Source organism: Odocoileus virginianus, chromosome 20 (genome assembly GCF_023699985.2).
Source record: "Odocoileus virginianus isolate 20LAN1187 ecotype Illinois chromosome 20, Ovbor_1.2, whole genome shotgun sequence".
Taxonomy (NCBI): domain Eukaryota; kingdom Metazoa; phylum Chordata; class Mammalia; order Artiodactyla; family Cervidae; genus Odocoileus; species Odocoileus virginianus.
Window position 1 is genome coordinate 3,195,312 of NC_069693.1, and position 17,960 is coordinate 3,213,271.

Below are 17,960 nucleotides of genomic sequence, written 5' to 3' on the forward strand. Positions count from 1 at the left end.
TCTGGTGGGACAGAAGTGAGGGGTCCTGGCGTCAAGAAAAGTCTGTAGGGAGGGGGGATCGGGATGGGGAATACATGTAAATCCATGGCTGATTCATGTCTGTGTATGACAAAAACCACTGCAATGTTGTAATTAGCCTCCAACTAATAAAAATAAATGGAAAAAAAAAGAAAGGTCTGTAGATGTTTGCAGGTAGCGGGTCCTGAAAGGCCATCCTTGTCCGGCTGAAGAATTGGGACCCTTCCGTTTAAAGAGGGCTTTCCCGGTGGCGCTGCTGGTAAAGAACCTGCCTGCCAATGCAGGAGACACAAGAGACACAGGTTTGATTCCTGGGTCAGGGAAGATACCCTGGAGGAAGGCATGGTAATCCACTCCAGTATTGCCTGGAGAATCCCATGGACAGAGGACGCCAGAGAGCTGCAGTCCATGGTAGACTGTTTCAAACAGTCGGACACGACTGAAACGACTTGACACACACGCACAATTTTAAAAAGGCTGTCTAGATTCCTTGCAAGTAATCTTTTCAGTAATCCTGTTCCCACCCACGATTCTGAATGATAGAATTATCCACTGCAGTTCACGGACGGGTCACTGTAGTTGCAGTAAGTGGTATTTACGAAGCAGCGATTTATTTCCCATTTTCTATTCTTAAAAACTTTTCTGTTGATAATTGCGTGTCATTTTGTTAGTATTAGCACAGTTGATCTTTTTTTTTTATCCCTTCAGTTTTTAAATTAAACTTTTCGTTTTAGAGCAATTTTAGGCTTACAATAAATGTTGCAAAGATAATTCACAGTCCTGCCTACCCTACAGTTTCCCTGCAATGCTGTAGTATGTTAAAACTAAGATACCAACGTTGGCACAATATTGTTAACTGCAGACTTTGTTTGAATTTCACCACTTTGCCCAGAAAATGAAAATAGATTTAACTTTTGTTAAAGTTAGACCAAAATGGTTTTTTTCCTTGATTAGGACTGCATCCTGTAGGCTCCTCTGTCCATGGAATTCTCCAGGCACAAATACCAGAGTGAGTAGCCATTCCCATCTCCAGGGGGGATCAAACCTGGGTCTCCTGCATTACAGGGAGTCTCTTAACCATCTGAGCCACCAGGCTTCCCAGTTAATTATGACTCCCAGGAAATCAAGCAGCGTGAATCTCAGAGTACTCTGTGAATGTCCGACACACAGACTGAGAGGCACTAGAGGGCAGCATTTGAGAGCAAAGCGGCTAGAAGAGCCTCCAGGCCAACCCCTCAACAGGGCACCAAACGGCTCGCAGTCATGAGAGTGACCTGCGGGTGGGCCCTGGTGTCCCTCTTTGGAAACCATGGTTCATTTCTCTTTCCCAGCTTCAGGCCCACACGTCAAGGGCTTTCTTGACCATTCCTTGCAGTGTACAAGATGGAAATGATTAGCAAGCATTGAGCAGTCCCCCCATGGCAGGCCCCACATTGGGCATCTGGTGCTCTGCGTCAACAGGCCTTGACCTGAAACCCTTCGGGCTTTTTTCGAGAGAACATTTGGTTTATTTTCCACAGAGGACATGACCCTCAGTACCCTGCTCAGCATCAGGAGTAACCCCATCAGTGTTCCCACAGAGACATAGATGGACATTCACACCAGACAGGCAACTTCTTGTTTAGTTGCTCAGTTGTGTCCAACTCTTTTGTGACCCCATGGACTGTATAGTCCAGGCTCCTCTGTCCATGGGATTCTCCAGGCAAGAATACTGGAGCAGGTTGCTATGCCCTTCTCCAGGGGATCTTCCTGACACAGGGATCAAACCCAGGTCTCCTGCACTGCAGGCAGATTCTTTACCACTGAGTCACCGGAGACGTCCAAAGTTTCAAAGTGCACTTCCTAATCATCAGGGTTTGAATGCCTTTTAGTCTGTCCCCTGGTGTTTGGATTTTCATTTCATTGAATGGTCTTCTCCTTTGCTTATTTTTATATTGGGTGGTCTTTTTCTTGATCTGTGGATGTAACTTTGCAGCTTATATGTATGTATTAAGAATTATCTATTTCACTGTTGTTGTTTCAATTTCCCCCCTGGATTTTGTGGTATTTTTCTCATTCCACAATTTGTCAAATAAGTTACTTTTTCATTTCTGTCTTCAGGATATCTCACTGAAAGCCCTCGCCCTCCAACCAAGAAATACAAGAGTCTCCTCCTTTTTCTTGAAATACTTCCGTCCCCTTGTGCTGTGCTGTGCTTAGTCACTCAGCCGTGCCTGACTCTGCAACCCCATGGACTGTAGCCCACCAGGCTCCTCTGTCCATGGGATTCTCCAGGCAAGAATACTGGAGTGGGTTGCCATGCCCTCCTCCAGGGGATCTTCCAGATCCAAGGATGGAACTCTGGTCTCCCGCACTGCAGGCAGATTCTTCACCATCTGAGCCACCAGGGAAGCCCCTTACTCGTCTGCATTTGGATTTTTTTTGCCCATATTGTATGCAGGCTGTTTTCTTCCAGATGGAAAGCTAATCATATCAGCATTCCTTTGAAACCAGTATTTTTGCCCTGACTTGAAATCTGTCTTCTGTCATACACACACACACTCTGAGATCTATTTCTAGACTGTCTTCTGTTCCAGGGATCTGCGTCTCTTCCTGTGTCAGGACATGTGTGCTGCTTTAGATCGGGGGCCAGGGGAGGGTTTTTTTTTTTTTTTTTTTGGTAAAGAAAGTGGTGCAGAATCGGGATGGGAGCAGAAACACCTGGGGGCCAGGAAGCCAGGTGGGAGCAGAGGTGATGGGCTCTGCCCACCCCCACCCCCAACTGTGAGGCTAGATCAGGGAGAAATAAGGACCCAGCTGCTTGTAAAATAAAGTCTTCCCTTTTATTTCAAATCAGCCCATTCCCAAGTGGGGTGCTGCAAGTGGAGAGCAGGGGCCCTAAGTCCTCTGGGGTGTGGCGGGGGGCCGGAGGGCACTCTCACCCCTGGGGTGTGGCGGGGGGCCGGAGGGCACTCTCACCCCTGGGGTGTGGCGGGGGGCCGGAGGGCACTCTCACCCCTTCAGGGATGAGGAGTGACGGGGCTCGCTTTCTCCCCTCTCCCCACCAAGCCCCCAGGCCCTGGCCTGCCCCCTGGGCTTACTTCCAGGGTTAAGGACACAGAGAGGGGCAGTGCAGGGAGGCAGTCCTGTTTAAGGTGTCCGTGGCCAGGGCATTGTTAGTGGTGGGAGCCCAGTGAGGCTGGGTTAGTGGGGTCTTCTCCGGCAGCCGGGGAAGGAACTGCAGAGAGAGGCAAAACGGACCAGATGCAGGTGGGAGGGAGGGAAGGAATGAGGGAAGGAGGTGCGGTCAGGGGCTGGAGGCTGGTGTCAGCCTAGACGCTCACCAGAAACGGAGACCAGGCTCCAGTCTGGACTGGAGAAAGGGCTCAGATTGATGACTGCCACTGCACGAAGCGCTTGGATTCCTGCCAGGGAGACGTGGGCAGGGGAGGGCATGACTAGGGAACTGGGCTTGGCGATGTGGGCCCTCAGACCAGGACTTCAGGCCCCCAGCCCCTGCTCCCTCACACCCAGAGGTCCGGGCCCCCAGCCCCTCCTCCCTCGGGCCCGGGAGTCCGGTACCTGAGGGTTGAAAGGGTCATCATCGTCTGTGTCCTCGTAGTCGTCACTGGGGTGCAACAAGGGGAGTAGCAGAGAAGCAGGAAGGGGGACCCGTGAGGGCGTGGTCCCCAGCAGTGGCTCCATGGTGCTCCCCATCCCCTCCCCCAGGACCTCAGCCCCCTCCCCCTGACCTGGGCGGGAAGAGGGCCCAGGCGCGGGGCAGGCTGCAGAGGATGGTGGCCAGGGCCCCGGCAGACAGGAGGGAGAAGAGCAGCAGAAAGAGCAGTCCTTCCAGGGTGTCTTCACACAGGCCGCGCAGGGCTGCGCCATAGTCCTGGGACGGGAGAGATGGGAGGGGTCAGCGGGCAGTGCCCACGGCCCGGGCCATCCACCCGGCTGTGCCTCACTGAGAACACCCCTCAGCCTCTCTCTGCCACAGTTTCCCTCTCCTGTCACGGGAAGCGCTCAGCGCACAGTAGGTGCTGTGGTCACTGTCGTTTATCACACCTGCAGGCATGACCGTAGTCATGACTTCCTGTCCATCACTGAGAACCCACCGCCCCACGCCCAGCCGTTGCCACAGCTTGGCCCTGATTGAGTGCCAGGCTTCTCGTCCCGGACACTTCCCACACTGTGTGTGTGTGTTTTTTGGGGGGAGGGTGCATCCCTGGCCTCCGCCCACAGTACCCTCTCTCGGGGCTGAGACCCCCAAGGATGTCTCCACACACTGCCAACTGTCCCCCAGGGCAAAAATCCCTGGCTTAGAACAACACTGAGAAGAAGGCTTTAGCAAAACAACTGGCGTAGACCTGCCCCCCTGCACGGCGACGCCTGCTCAGTAAACACTGGCTGATACAGAAACCAGCGATTCCTGAACGCCAGGCTCTCAGTCATTCACCAGGAACTGGCCTGAATGACAGACGGCCTGCTCGGGGCCGGGCGCTGCTCCAAGCGCCAGGGTGACTTCAATAACCAAGCCCCAGAAGGTCACTTCAGACCAAGAGGAGCTGATGAGCGCTGAGGTTTGGAAAGTAGTACTGGGCGCCCCTCCCCTCCCCGTTAAAGCAGAGACGGTACAGGCAGGAAGGAACCCTGCGGTGGGAGGTCCCTGACCGCTCCCTGAGGGGGAGGGGGCCGGGAGGATGGGGGTGCAAAGGGCTGAGGCCAGAAACCAGCCAGGGCTAACCACACGGGCCCCCGGAGGTCAGGCGAGAAACCAGGACTTTAATCTGCAGGCTGGGGGAACTGCTGGAGGCTTCTAAGCGGAGGAAGAAGATCAGATTGCGTTTAAAAGACTCGCTGAGCTCCCGGCTGCTATGGGGAGAGGGAAGAGGCTCTGCGGCCGTCAGGAGCAGAGGTGCCGGCGTGGGCTGTGCTTGGAGCCCAGAAGGACTTGCTGGAGGAAGGGTTGTGGAGGGTTAGGGGCAGGAAGCCACAAGAAGAGGCCTAGGTTTCCGGATCCAGGCAGAAGCTCCCCTGGGAGCACAACTTGGGGAGGGGGACAGGGGTCACCTTGTGCAGGCCACGACAATGTAGCAGTGCCACCAACTGGTGGAAGCTTCCCTCTGTCACATTCAGCGTCTCCTCCAAGGACAGCACAGGCTTCTGTGGTGGGAAGGGGGTGGTTATAGCAGGAACTCCCAGGGCTCCGCCCACCGCGCTAGGCCCCGCCCCACGCCCTGGGCCCCGCCCACAGGCTCCGGCCAGCCCCTTCCTAAGACTCCGCCCATACATCTAGGCCCCGCCCTCTCCGCCCGCCCCACGCCCCGGGGCCCCACCCACAGCCTCGGCTCGCCCCTTCGTGGGCCCCGCCCACGATCGCTGACCCGTCCCTTCCTAGGACTCCGCCCACCACTCCAGGCCCCGCCCCCTCCTCCGCCTGGGAGTCCGGGTGCAGGGGTAGCACCCGGCCCGCCGACCTGCGCAGAAGGGAACTGGGGCACAGCTTCCCGCTCCAGGCCCTGCAGCTGGGAGTGGATGTTCGCCAGAGCTCGCTGGGACAGAGTCAGCCTCTGCGAGAAGACGGAGGGAGGGCGGAGGGCCCAGCGGTTGACCGCCGCCCGCCGCCCCCTCTCCTCCCACACCCGGGCCCCTAAATCCAGGCCTCAGCCGCGCCCTCCTCCCCCGGCTCCCTCGCCCGCAGCCCTAACCTGTTGAAAGGGGTTGGAGACGGCCTGGTTGCAGAGGAAATAGTAGTTCAGGATGTCTGAAGCGGGAGGGAAGAGAAGGGAGGCCGTGAGCCCCGGGATCCTCCCCGCGGACAGGCGGCGGGGCAGGGCCACACTTTCCACCCTCCCCGCTCAGGGCCCTCCTGTGGTCCCACTGGCCTCGCCCTCCGAGCCCCTAGTCCTCCGCGCCCCCACTCTGCTCCAGGGGACTCCTGCTGCAGCCACAGCCCGAACGCGCTGATCTGAACACCCCACAGTGCTGCTTCTGCACCTGCCCTGACCTAACTGTGCTCCCCCACTTTCTCCAAGTGGCCCAGCCCGCCCCTCTCCCTGACCCCTTTTCTCAGCGTCTTTATCCCTTCCCTCGTTTCCAGCCCGCCAGGGCAGGTGCTGAGAGCTTCTGCTGGGCAGAACTGGGCATGGCTGGCACCCCCACCCCACCCCAGGCGTAGAGGCCTGAGGATGCAGGGTGCGCCCCCGGAGGTGTGATCACCTGAGCCAAGGCCGGTCTCCTCCTGGGTCAGGTTCAGGATGTAGCTGTCTGGACTGGAGCAGAAGTCACTGAGGCCCTGAGAGTGGCACAGAGGGGGCTAGGACAGACACGTCCCCGCCCCACACACCACCAGGTCCAGGCCCCCAGCCCCTCCTCCTCAGACCCGGGGGTCCAGACCCCCCAGCCCCTCCTCCCTCAGACCCAGGATCCAGGCCCCCAGCCCCTCCTCCTCAGACCCAGGGGTCCAGACCCACAGCCCCTCCTCCTCAGACCCGGGGGTCCAGACCCACAGCCCCTCCTCCCTCAGACCCAGGAACCAGGCCCCCAGCCCCTCCTCCTCAGACACGGGGGTCCAGATCCCCAGCCCCTCCTCCCTCAGATCCAGGAACCAGGCCCCCAGCCCCTCCTCCTCAGACACGGGGGTCCAGACCCCCCAGCCCCTCCTCCCTCAGACCCAGGATCCAGGCCCCCAGCCCCTCCTCCTCAGACCTGGGGGTCCTGGACTCCAGCCCCTCAGCACCTAGAACACTGGCTTCAAACCGCAGAACCTGTGAGCCTGTCTCCCAAGTCTTGTCTCTCAGGGAGGGTCTGAGGCCTCCGTCCCCCTCCTCCCCAGGTCTGGGAGTCACGGGCCTTCAGCCCCTGGGGTCTTGGAGCCCAGGTGCCTGTCCCACCCCCACCCCCTGGTGCTCACCACGGCTGTGGCTGCCTCCAGGCCCATGGAGCCCCAGCTCAGGACCAGAACCAGGAGACTCATCACCGTCATCCTGTAGTGGGGGGGGAGGGGTGGGATTGGAGTTCCGGGGTTCCTAATCTCCCACCTCACCACTTCCCACCCCAGATCACACCACAGCCCCACCCCCTCCCCCACCAATCTCTGGAGCCAAGAGGATAACAGTTAGGGGCAGAGCAGTGGGCAGGGAGAGGGTGGGCCTGTAGGTGTTGACGTCAAACTGAACATCTGGCCCTTCTGGGAGGTGGGGCGCAGGGGGCTGGTAGTGAGAAGGGCCCTGTGTGGGCAGGCTCCTGCCCAGGTCTGCCCCCGCCTTGCTCCGGACTGTGCGACCACAGGAGGGTGGCTTCCCGGCCCTGGGTCCCAGTGCCCAGCTCTGAATTCTGAAGGAGCTCGCTCCTAGCTTCACCCATTGGTCAGACTCCAGTTCAGCCCAGGAGTGGACTCAGCTCAGGGCTGAAAACGCCTCTTGGTTTTTCTCTTTGCCGGGGGGATGGATCAGCACTGGAGGGTGGTCTGCGAGTGAGAAGGGAGCCTGCAGGGGTCACACTGAAGGCCCAGCCCCAAGTCCCAGACTGCCCGCGATGCTTACCATCCCCAAGCTTCAGAGGAGGGCCTGGATGGAATAGCAGGCCCGCTCACCCCAGGGGGGAGCGTGGGGATGGTGGTGGGCACCAGTGTGGGCCCCCTCAGGACCAGAGAGGGTACAAGGGCTCCTCTGAGTGGGATAGGCTGGCCTGGGTGGAATCTCAGCTCCAGCACTTTCTGGCTGTGCAATCCTGGGCAAATTACCTAAGCTCTCTGAACACCAGTCTCCCTTTCTGTTAAATGGGGAAATGGGAAGGACCTCTTTGTAAGGTCAACGCGAGGGTTCCAGAAGAGCATCAGGCATACAGAACGAACCTTTCAGTAAGAGTGTGGTCCTTAATTCCATGCACCACGAGACAGCCTTCTGCCTCGCAGCCCTTATTTGCCTGCCAGACAGACCTCTGACAGTACCTTGGTTCAGTGTTGTCATGGCAACCAAAGGGGGCAGTGATCACCCCCGTCCTCAGCAGAAGCATTATTACTATTATTGTTTTTCTGGGACTTTGGTGCACTCCCTGTGACAAGGACAGTCTGCTGCCCCAGCCCCTCCTGGGCCACTCTGGGCCCCTACATGCCTGCCCACCCAGGAACTCTCTGGAGGTTTGTGGGACAAGGGAATGAAACCAGCGTGAGCCTCGGAAAGACGGCGGCCCCTTTCACAAGAGTGCCGTGGGATCTCGCCCTGTGATGTGCACCACCACCAGGAAGGCCACCCGGACTTACACGATCACCAGCCACTTGCTCTGCCTCGCCAGGCCCAGGAGGGTGAAGAGACAGACCAGTAGCTCCAGGAGCAGCAGGAGGACGTAGGCCAGCCACCTGAGGAGGGGGGGACAGTGGGGAGGCAGAAGCAGTCAACCCAGCCTTTCGGGCATCCAGGCTCCCGGACTCGGACACGCAGAAGGTGACAGCACCCTCATGATGGCCCATGTCTGCCTGGATCTCTGTGATCTCCCTGACGCCCAGTCTCCAGGCCTCAGCCAAGCTCATCTGTGAAATGGGTGCACAGGGGGCCGGTCACTACTGCCATTTAGAACACAGGGCCTGAGGCAGATCACTGTAACCGCACCTGCACCAAGCCACGCACAGCCGCGTGACTGGCACCCGTGATCTGGCCTCTTGGAGTCCCAGCCCGTTTACCCCAGGCTGGAGAATCTTAGCGGGACTTGTTCCCAGGCCTGCATCCAGCATCACAGGGCACAACTCAAGGGCTCGGCGTCTGCAGGCAGGTGGGCCGGGCCACAACGCCACCCCTCCGCTTCCTGCCTGCCTGAGACTTCTGTGCCTCGGTTTCCCCGCCAGTAGCTCTTGGGGAGAAGAGCAGCGCCTACTTCCTAAGGCTGTCCTAAGGCCGAGAACCCAGAAAGCACCGAGGAGCGTGCTGAGCACAGGGGCACACCTAAACATTGGCTTGAACACGGATTAGGGAACTCTAAAGGGTACTGAAGAATTCAGTATATATTAGCTAATGATCGACACGCTGACTGCAGCCGACAAAGCCGGTGAGCCTACAGCACAGTGCTGGCCCATGGGAGACGCTCAATAACTAGCGTTCTCAGCGGTCCCCACGCGGGCAGGGTAGCAAGGGAGCCGCCACCTTCTCCATGGCAGCCTCTGCTCAGACCCCCGTGGGGACTGACTGTCCACTCCTTCCCCGGGCCGTGGGAGGGTCAGGCTGTCTCCAGGAAGGGGAAGCTGGGCCCAGTGGCTCCAGGTTCCCTACATTGCCACTGACAGCTCACGTGCTCCAGCCTCACTCTGGTTTCTGTAAGGGGCAGGCACTTCTGTCCTAACCCTCCATGCACTCCAGCAAAATTCTCCCGCTGGGAGAACCAGCCATACCCGCTAAAGGGCTCCCGAGTGCCAGGCCGTCTCATATGCATGCATGACTACGCGTGCATGCATGCATAGTTGCTCAGTCGTGTCCGACTCTTCGCGACCCAGTGGACTGTAGTCCCCCAGGCTTCAAGAGATTCTCCACGCAAGAATACTGGAGTGGGTTGCCATGCCCTCCTCCAGGAAATCTTCCCCACGCAGGGATCCAACCCACATCTCCTGCGTCTCCGGCATTGCAGGTAGATTCTTGGGTGTATTCAGCAGCTATTTCCTGTAGATGGTGGGTCTGGCTCACCCTGGCAAAGTCTACACTCCTACCCCCAGCCTCCCTGAAATGGAGCTGTGGCCTCTGGACTTGGTCACAACCCAGAACTTGAACTCACTGGGACACAGGCCTGTCTGATGCCCACGGTGGGCATCCACATTACGGGCTGCTTCAACCCAAGTTGGCCTCCCGCTCTGGAGCACAGAATCCAGGTCAAAAGTCTTCCCTGTTTCTCTGTCCCTAAGTCTGATTGGGCCCCAGGTGTTGGATGAACAAAAGAAATCATTCCTAGCGGACGAAGCGACGAGGACTCTGCTGTGTTGGCCACTGGGATGGGTGGCTGTCTGATGTCCAAATAACTGGTTCCCTCCCTTCCTTCAAATGTTACCTTCTCCTTGTGGCCTTACTGAAATGACCGGTCCCTGCCCCCCGCCCCCCAATCCAAAAACTGCCAGTCTCTGTCCCCAGACCCTCCTGTTCTCATCTCCTACCTAATTTTTCCACCCAGGACAGGAAGCGAGCCCACCCACCTGTACTCCTCTACAAAGGAGACATCCTCGGCCACCTGCACGGGGCTCAGGGGCACCCCCCGCCAGAAGGCCAGCCCCTGGAGCTGCTGGGCCACGGTTTCCGCCTGCCGCCGGGCACCCCGGGCGGCGGCCACCAGCTCCATGCGCTGCGTCAGCACCTCCTCCAGCGTGGTCAGCTCAGTCCTCACGGCCTCATCCAGCCTCTCCACCATCTCCAGCACCTGGGCGCAGGGGCGGGGGGAGGGGGGCGTGTCTGGAGTCAGGGGAGTGTGTCCTCTGGGCAGGAGGGCAGGGCCAGGGTGGCGGGAGTGAAGCAGGAGTGAGCTGGGCCGGCTCCCTGGGATTGGGCGCTAGGGCATCTGAGGAGCAGGAAGCGAAGGAGGGGACCCTGCCTGGCATGTGCGCTTCTGTGGCTTCTTCCAGGAGTTGGAGAGGTGAGTCTGGGTTCTGCGGCCCAGGGCTGCAACTGGACATGAAGCCTAACATCTGAGGTCGGGCTGGGTCTTGGCCTCGCGTCTGGAATCGTGGGGGTCAGAGCGAGGCTTCCTGGCTGAGTCCTGGGTCTCAGCATTCAGGTCTCCTACCTCACACTTGGCCAGGGGCCAGGTCTCTGGCCCTGGATCTGCCCTGAGGGCAGGGTCTTGGTGTTTGGTCTCTGAAAGGTCTGGGCTGTGAATTGAAGCCCAGGGCTGGGGATGCAATGGGTCTGGGGGCCTGGGTTTGAGTCTCTAGTCCCAGATCTGGGCTGAGGTTCTGAGGGTGCCATGCGTGGAGCCCTGACTGGCTGTCAGGGTTGGGGGTTTGGGTGGACAGTCTGAGATCTGCATGTTGGAACCTGACATTCTGAACCTGGGGTCTCAGCTCTGAGTTCAGATCCTGTCTTCTGGGGGGCGGGGTGGGGAGTCCTTTGGCCAGGTGTGGGGAAGCAGTCTGGGTGTGGTCTGGGGTCTGGCCCATGCCTGGTCTCCTCACCAGGTGGTCAATGGCGGTGAGCGTGTGGTTGGCATGCAGTAGTGCAGAGCTGAGCTGGGACACCCCATCGCTGGTCTCACTGTTGCCATAGAAACCGATGCCAATGCCAGCACTAAGAGGAGGAGGGAAGGGAAATCACAACCGGTCCTGGGACCCTGGGGGCCGCCTCCCTCCAACCTCCTTACACACCCAATCACGCCTCCCACCCCATCCCATTGGTCCAGCCCTTCGTGGGAAAGGAACGTCTCCAGCCTGGCCCCCACTGGTTGCCAAGGTAACCGAGAAGGTCTCACTCCCCCGGCCCAGGGACGTCATTGTGATGCTAATGGTGGGTGGAGAGGTGGCAGGGAGGGGGGCCCCCAGATTTAACTCGCACCTCCCCGGAGTGAACCCCTGTCGTGCCCAGCCCCAGGGTGGGAAGTTCTCACCTCTGGGGTCTGCCAGCCCCACCCGCAGCCCCTCTATTCTTTCCCCCAAACATCCAGGGTCCTCAGCACCTGTCCCTTCAGGCTCCAGCCATCCTCTGCCCCGCCTCCTGGGGGTTCCATGGAGCCACCACCTCCTGGGGGTCCCGGAGCCTGGAGCTCCCAGCCTTCCCCCTTCCCCTGGGGACCCAAGTGTCTGGACAGCTGGGAGGGAAGCAAGGGAATGTGGGCTGATGGGCCAGAAGCCGGGCGCCCCCCCCCACCTCAGTTGCCAGCAGACAGAGCTCCATTGTGGGGACTGAATACGGTCTCCAATCTCCCCCCACCCCCAACGCGCTGTGTCCCTCTGCAGAGGGGAGCCAGGGCCGCGCTGGGGTGGAGGAGGCCCGGACGCCCTCACGGCTCCCAGCTCGGGCCCCGCCGCCCCGCCCCCAGCCCTGGGATCGGACACCGGCAGCTACCCATTGTCCAAGGTCCCACAAAGCTGCTCTTGTTCCCAGGCCTCGGGGCTGGCTGTGCCGCTCCCCCGCGGGGCCTTTGTCCGCCTCCCCAGTCCAGGCCGAGGAGGAAGCCCTCGCCCCCGCCCGCACCCCCAAAGCCCCACACGGGGGCTCCCTGCAGGGTGGCAGAACCCAGCTTGTTGCGGGGAGAAGCGGGTGCCAGCTCTCTGCCACTGCCCGCCCTGCCGACCCCCAGCCCCCACTCGAGGGTCAGGTCTTGAGCACCCGGGTCTGTCCTGAGTGGTGGGGGGTGCCCTGCTGGGAGGGGGCTGCCCCAGAGCTAGCCCTGGGTACCCAGTGTGTCCTCAGGTGCCCTGTCCCTCTCCGCTCTGGTGGTACCCCAGGATGTGGCCCTGGGCTCCTAGGGGCTTTTGGGTCTGAATCTTCAGTCTGCCACCTGGCCCAGGCAACCTTGAAAAGTTGCTTCTCTCTGAGCCTCCCTCTTCAGAACCGGTGGTGACAACTCTGAGTCCAGCCAGGTCACCGTGGGGAGGAGTCAGGCCAGCTCGGGTCTGCTCTGGGGTCACAGGCAGCCCCTACTGTCCCTGATGGGGCCATCACTGGCTCTATGAGGGCAGGGCCCTTGTCTGGCTTGGTCAGGCTCCCCAGGGACTGTTGCAGATACTCAGGAAATAACTGCTGAATGAGGGTCAATGAGTTAATGAATGACATCACTAGTTCACATTTACAGAGCTCAGCTGGGGACCAGGCACCAGACATGTCACTCACCCTCAGCACAACTGGGAGGGGGGGTGTGACAACAGTGCCCATTCTAGAGATGTGGAAACTGAGGCCTGGAGGAGTTACGTCACTCCCGCAGGTCACACAGCTATTCCACTCAGAGACATCAACCCCAGCGGTCTCACTGCCCAGGCTTCAGCCCCCACCCCATCCTGCCAGGGAAGTCACGTCTCCCCTCCTGGCCTCAGTTTCTCCATCCATCAAATGGGAGAGCAAGTGTCCCTGCTGGGACACCACCAGGAAGGCTGATGATAGAGAGCTTGGGGAGACCTGTCCCCCTGCCCGCCCACCCTGGGGCCCCATTACCAGCCGACGAGAAGGGCAGCGATGCAGTTCCAGGTGACGCACCCTCCCCCGGGCGGGGGGCTCTTGGCCCCGGGGGGCTCGGGGGGCCGGCAGCAACAGAAGCGGATGAGGTAGACAGCGATGAAAATGAGGCTCAGGCCCAAGCCCAGGCCTGCCAAGGCCGCCACCAGCAGCAGGGCCTGGGGAAGGAGGGGGGTGACAGGGCGTCAGAGGGGCTCTGCGCTCCCTCCCTGAGTGGCTGGACTCGTTGGGTCTGAGAGCTCAGTGTAGGTGGTGGGCATCCTGGTGAGATGAGGGGCAAGCCCACCCCATGGTTTTCAGGTCTGTGCTGGGGCTGTGCAACTTAGGGTTGGAGGGAGCTTCCAGTTGGAAGACCCAGGTTCCAGTTCCGCTGTGCCCTCCGAAGGCTGTGTGACCTTCAGAGGGCCCGTCCCCTCTCTGAGCCTCGGTTTCCTCCCCAGCGAAAGCAGGTAGTTGGAACGAAGCTCCATGTGAGGACATGGAGGGAAACCTGGACCCCGGAACCGTGGGGGGTCAGGGGGCTGGTGCGGGGGCTGCGGACTCGCGGCGGTGTGTCTGAGGCTGGGGGTGGCAGGCTTCCTCCTCCCTCTTCCCACTGGTCCTCCCCACTCCCCGCCTGCTCACTCTCCCCCGAGGCTGAGCTCCGCACACCCACCGCAGTGAGTCTGTCACCCAGGGCCTCAGGGGGAGGGCGCGACAGCCTCCCTGACAGTGTGCGTGTGCACACGCCTCAGAGATGCGGACGGGAGGCTGAGGGTGAGGACCAGCAGGGGGAGGGGAGAGAAAGACAGGATGGGGGGAGACTCACACGGAGTGCGGGGGGCGGGAGGGAGAGACTCAGGGAAGGAGAGAGATGGAGACGGAGACAGATCCAAAGGCGGGAGGACAGAGGTGGGGAGAGGAGCCTTGCGCAGAGGGGCTCTCCTGTCGGAGGCAGGCTTTTCCACCGTAGTTCTGGGCTCTGCCCAGAAGCCCAGAGAGGGGCCGCACTTTCCCTTCGGCCACATAGCACGTGGGGGCAACAGCGGCAGCACACTCAGACTTCTGGACTCACGGGTGCTGAGTCCTGGGTCTGCCTTGTCCTCACACTGGGGTGTGCGTGCTGGCGTGTAGGTGAGTGTGCATGTGCGTCTGCAGGCGTGAGGGGGTGATCTGTGTGCACTTGTGCGGTTCTGAGCACAATTCCTTGAATCTGTGAGTAGTCTCTGGTGGTGATGGGGTGGTGTATGTGAGAGAGAGGGGTAGTATGTGAATGTAGGCGTCAGTGTGTCTGTGTGAACACAAGAGTGTGTGAATGTGTGCATACGTGAGTGATACGTGTGTGTGCATGTGTGAGTGTTGCAAGAATGTCTATCTGTATATGGGTGTGCTTGCTGGCTTGCTCAGTCGCTTAGTCGTGTCCAGCTCTCTGTGATCCCAGGGACTGTAGCCGGCCAGGCTCCTCTGTCCATGGGATTCTCCAGGCAAGAATCCTGGGGTGGGTTGCTGTGTCCTCCTCCAGGGGATCTTCCCGACCCAGGGACTGAGCCCAGGTCTCTCATGTCTCTGGCATTGCAGGCGGTTCTTTACCACTAGCGCCACCTGGGAGGCCTGTATATGGGTGTATATGAGTGTGTATGTCTGTGTGTGCAGGCATGTGTGCTAATGCGTGTCTGGCTGGTTGTGAGTGTGTCCCCCCCAGCACAGTGGCGCCCAGCCCCTGACTATCTTCCCGGCTGTCTCCTCAGGGTGCTCTCCCTCGGGGGCTATGTCCCCTCCTGCCCGCGGGTCCCAGTGCTGCCGACAGCGGGGCGCAGCGGGTCTCCTGGAGTGCCTCTGGCGGTGGCCGAGTGGGCACCGGCGCGGGAAGGTCTGCTTGGCCGTGAGCAGGTGTCCGTGGGCCGGGCTGGGCAAGCAGGAGGCCGTGGGCGCGGGGCTGGCCGTTGCCGCGTGGTGGGGAGAGGGTGGCGGGGAGCGGGCAGGGAGGAGCTGCTTACGGCCGGCTCAGTCCAGCCATGACCCAAATAGCTCAGAACACAGCACTCATCCCCGCTCTGCTTTCCTGGGACCCCCCTCCTCCGAAGCCGGCCAAGCCCCAGCCCCCTGTCCCGGGAGCTTCCTGGGACCGATCGGAGAGGAACAGACCTCACAAGCAGAGCCCGGGACCCACCCCGAGGCTCCACCATCCTCCCCACCCCCGCCCCGCCCCCAGCTCAGCCAAGCCTTGCTCATTAATCTCAAAGTCAAGGACTTGAATTAAACTGGGTCAGGGGACCCCGTTCTTTCGCTCCGAGTGGAGCGTGACCCAGGCTGGGCCCCCTTCCCCCGGCACCCCGGTTTCCTGAAGGCTCCCACCCGGCCCCACCCTCTGGCCGCGTTTCTGTCTCCCTCCAGCCCCCAAACCGAACCTCGTCCCCAGCCCGCCCCTCCCGTCCCGGGACTGGCTGGAGGTCTCCTCTCCCAGAATCTCCAAGTGGTTTTCCCAGCTCTGGCCCTAAGACCCCTCACATCCCCTGCCCCATTTCAGGTTTCGATTCGGTCCCAGAAGCGCGGCAACCCCCAGCCTCTTTCCCTCCACCATGCCAGCGCCTGTCTCCTGGGTCCCGCCTGAACTGGGACGTGTTTAACTGGACTGCCCCGATCCCAGGAGGGAAGGGTCATCCTTTAGGACGCGGTGGACCTACCCCTCTGATGACGACCTTCCCAGGCATCCTCTCTGAGACCCGGGAATCCACGGTCCCCTGTCCCCTCCCTCCTCTGGGACCCTGGGGCCCAGGCCCCAGCCCCCACCTTATTTAAGGAGCTAGGGGTCTGGCTCCTCGCGCTCATCCCAGGGGAACCTCCAGCTACGGGTAACCACCCTCCTGCTCCCTCGGGTACCCCAAAGTCCGGGCCCGGCCCCCACCCCCAGAGAACACAGGAATCGGCCCCCAGCCCCTTCTCCCTCGGGACCCAGAAGCTCTGGCGACCCCCCTCCCACAGACCCCCCTGACCGCCCCCACCTGCTGGTATTCTCGTTCGTGGGGCGCGAAGGCGCTGGGCACTGGCCGGAGCTGGAAGTCGGCGCGGGGCAGCTGATGGAGCAAATGGACCCACGCCGAGGGTCGGTAGCCCGGGGGCGCCCCCATGGCCCCCGGGGAAGGCTCCGCGGGGCCGACGCCGGGGCTGCGGGCGCCTGGGCTGCGGAGCGGGGCGCGGGCTGAGCGGGGTCTGCCGGGGCTCCGGGCTCGGGGGAGCGCGCGGGGGGAGGGAGGGGGTGGGGGGCGGAGATTGGGGGAGGAGGGGGGCGGCGCGGCCGGGCGGGGCCGGTGCTGCCCCTGGCGGCCGCGGGGCGCACTGCGGCCGCGCGAGCCCGGCTCCCCGCGCCCCCGGCCCTCGGGGGCCGCCGCCACTTGCGGCCCGCGCTCCGGCACCGCTTCGCTCCCGGAGGCGCCCGGCAGGGCTGGTCTGAACAGCGACACCCAGCAGAGGGCCGCGCGTGGTATCACCCTACAGCTCCACGATCCCTTTATCTTCAGGAAGAACCTTCGTATCTGGGTCGCCAGTATTTGCACAGCATTTTACAAATCAGCTACCAAGAATGGTCAATTGTATCAGTAAAATTCCTCACTGCTATGAGCGTATTCTCACCTGCAGCCTTCTCCCACTCAAGTCTGTATAAGGACACAGCGTCTCTACACAAACCGCCCTATGTGTACAGACCACTCCGGAGTGCGCACCCACATGTCTGTGTAAGTGTAGAAGGATTCTTCCCACTCAAACAACCCTGCTCACCTATTTGGGGACCCCTCCCATCTTTATAAGGATGCCTCCCATGTGTTAAAGAACCTCTCTAAACTGATTAACCATTACTTCCATGTGTGTGAGGATCGCCCTGCCCTTTGTTATTCATTTTACAGTTTATGAAGTATTTTTCCAGCCACTATGTCTGCTGAGTCTTAACAGGAAACCACCAATGTCACACTGATACAGGGCAGAAGCAGAGATGACCTGGCCACCTCAACACCACCACCCAGCCAGTCACTGCTGAAGTTAAGTTCCCAGGAAAGTGTCCTAGGGGTTCCCCCACACCTTAGCTGGGCAAGTTAGGTTTTGCTACCTGGGTCCCCATACACGGCCTCTCTTGAAGTGGGGAGATGGGCTGGGCTGGGGTGGGGGGGTAGAGAAAGGGGAGGTGGTGCTCCACCCATATGGCCCCAATATTTTGCTTCAGATTGGTGAGAAAGGCCTGGGTGGGGGGGGGGGGGCGGTTACCCATCTCATGACCAGGGAGGAAAATAACGGTGGTGGTGATGGTGGTGGTTGGGGGGGGGTCAGGATGGTAATGACAGTGGTGATGATTATGGGGTTGCCCATGGTGATGCTGCAACAAGGATGGTGAGGTTGAGGAGGATGATAATAATAGTGACTGCTGATGATGGTGAGGGTGAGGATGAAGCTGGTGATGGTGAAGGTGGTGATGATGAAGCTGAGGATGAAGGTGATGGTGAGGATAATGATGAAGATGGTGGTGGTGAAGGTGGTGATGATGATGAAGGTGGTGATGATGAAGCTGAGGATGAAGGTGATGGTGAGGATAATGATGAAGATGGTGATAGTGAAGATGGTGATGATGAAGATGGTGATGGTGAAGGTGGTGATGTTGAAGATGGTGATGGTGAAGGTGATAATGGTCATGATGATGAAGCTGAGGATGAAGGTGATGGTGAGGATAATGATGAAGATGGTGATGGTGAAGGTGGTGATGATGATGAAGGTGAGGATGAAGGTAATGGTGAGGACAATGATGAAGGTGATGATGATAAAGATGGTGGTGATGAAGGTGATAATGGTGATGATGATGAA

The 17,960-nt window shown here is 60.1% G+C and overlaps 1 protein-coding gene and 1 long non-coding RNA gene across 7 annotated transcripts; one reads left to right on the top strand and one right to left on the bottom strand.

The window, feature by feature from the left end:
* Positions 1-2,818: 2,818 nt before the first annotated feature.
* Positions 2,819-16,365, bottom strand: TTYH1 (tweety family member 1). 5 transcript variants are annotated; one of them, XR_011481990.1, is made up of 15 exons: positions 16,118-16,364; positions 13,116-13,294; positions 11,144-11,255; positions 10,172-10,392; positions 8,264-8,359; positions 6,914-6,986; positions 6,220-6,295; positions 5,709-5,764; positions 5,478-5,570; positions 5,071-5,163; positions 3,750-3,892; positions 3,580-3,625; positions 3,342-3,422; positions 2,977-3,235; positions 2,819-2,902 (listed from the first exon to the last, which is right to left on the bottom strand). XR_011481990.1 is itself a non-coding variant. In XM_070450288.1 (14 exons), exons 1-13 carry the CDS (start codon positions 16,241-16,243, stop codon positions 3,384-3,386), a joined length of 1,353 nt encoding a protein of 450 aa, XP_070306389.1. In that variant the 5' UTR covers positions 16,244-16,364; the 3' UTR covers positions 2,819-3,235; positions 3,342-3,383. The 5 variants fall into 5 exon arrangements, 3 of the variants coding, with proteins under 3 accessions (XP_070306389.1, XP_070306391.1, XP_070306390.1); XR_011481989.1 differs by having other exon boundaries at positions 2,940-3,235; XM_070450288.1 differs by having other exon boundaries at positions 2,819-3,235.
* LOC139029788 (uncharacterized) lies at positions 13,701-17,256 on the top strand. Of its 2 annotated transcripts, none has more exons than XR_011481991.1 (5): positions 13,701-13,892; positions 14,864-15,005; positions 15,643-15,967; positions 16,634-16,846; positions 17,015-17,256. It is a non-coding gene; the product is annotated as an uncharacterized lncRNA (long non-coding RNA). The 2 variants fall into 2 exon arrangements; XR_011481992.1 differs by lacking the exon at positions 13,701-13,892 and adding an exon at positions 14,007-14,249.
* The last annotated feature ends 704 nt before the right edge of the window (positions 17,257-17,960 follow it).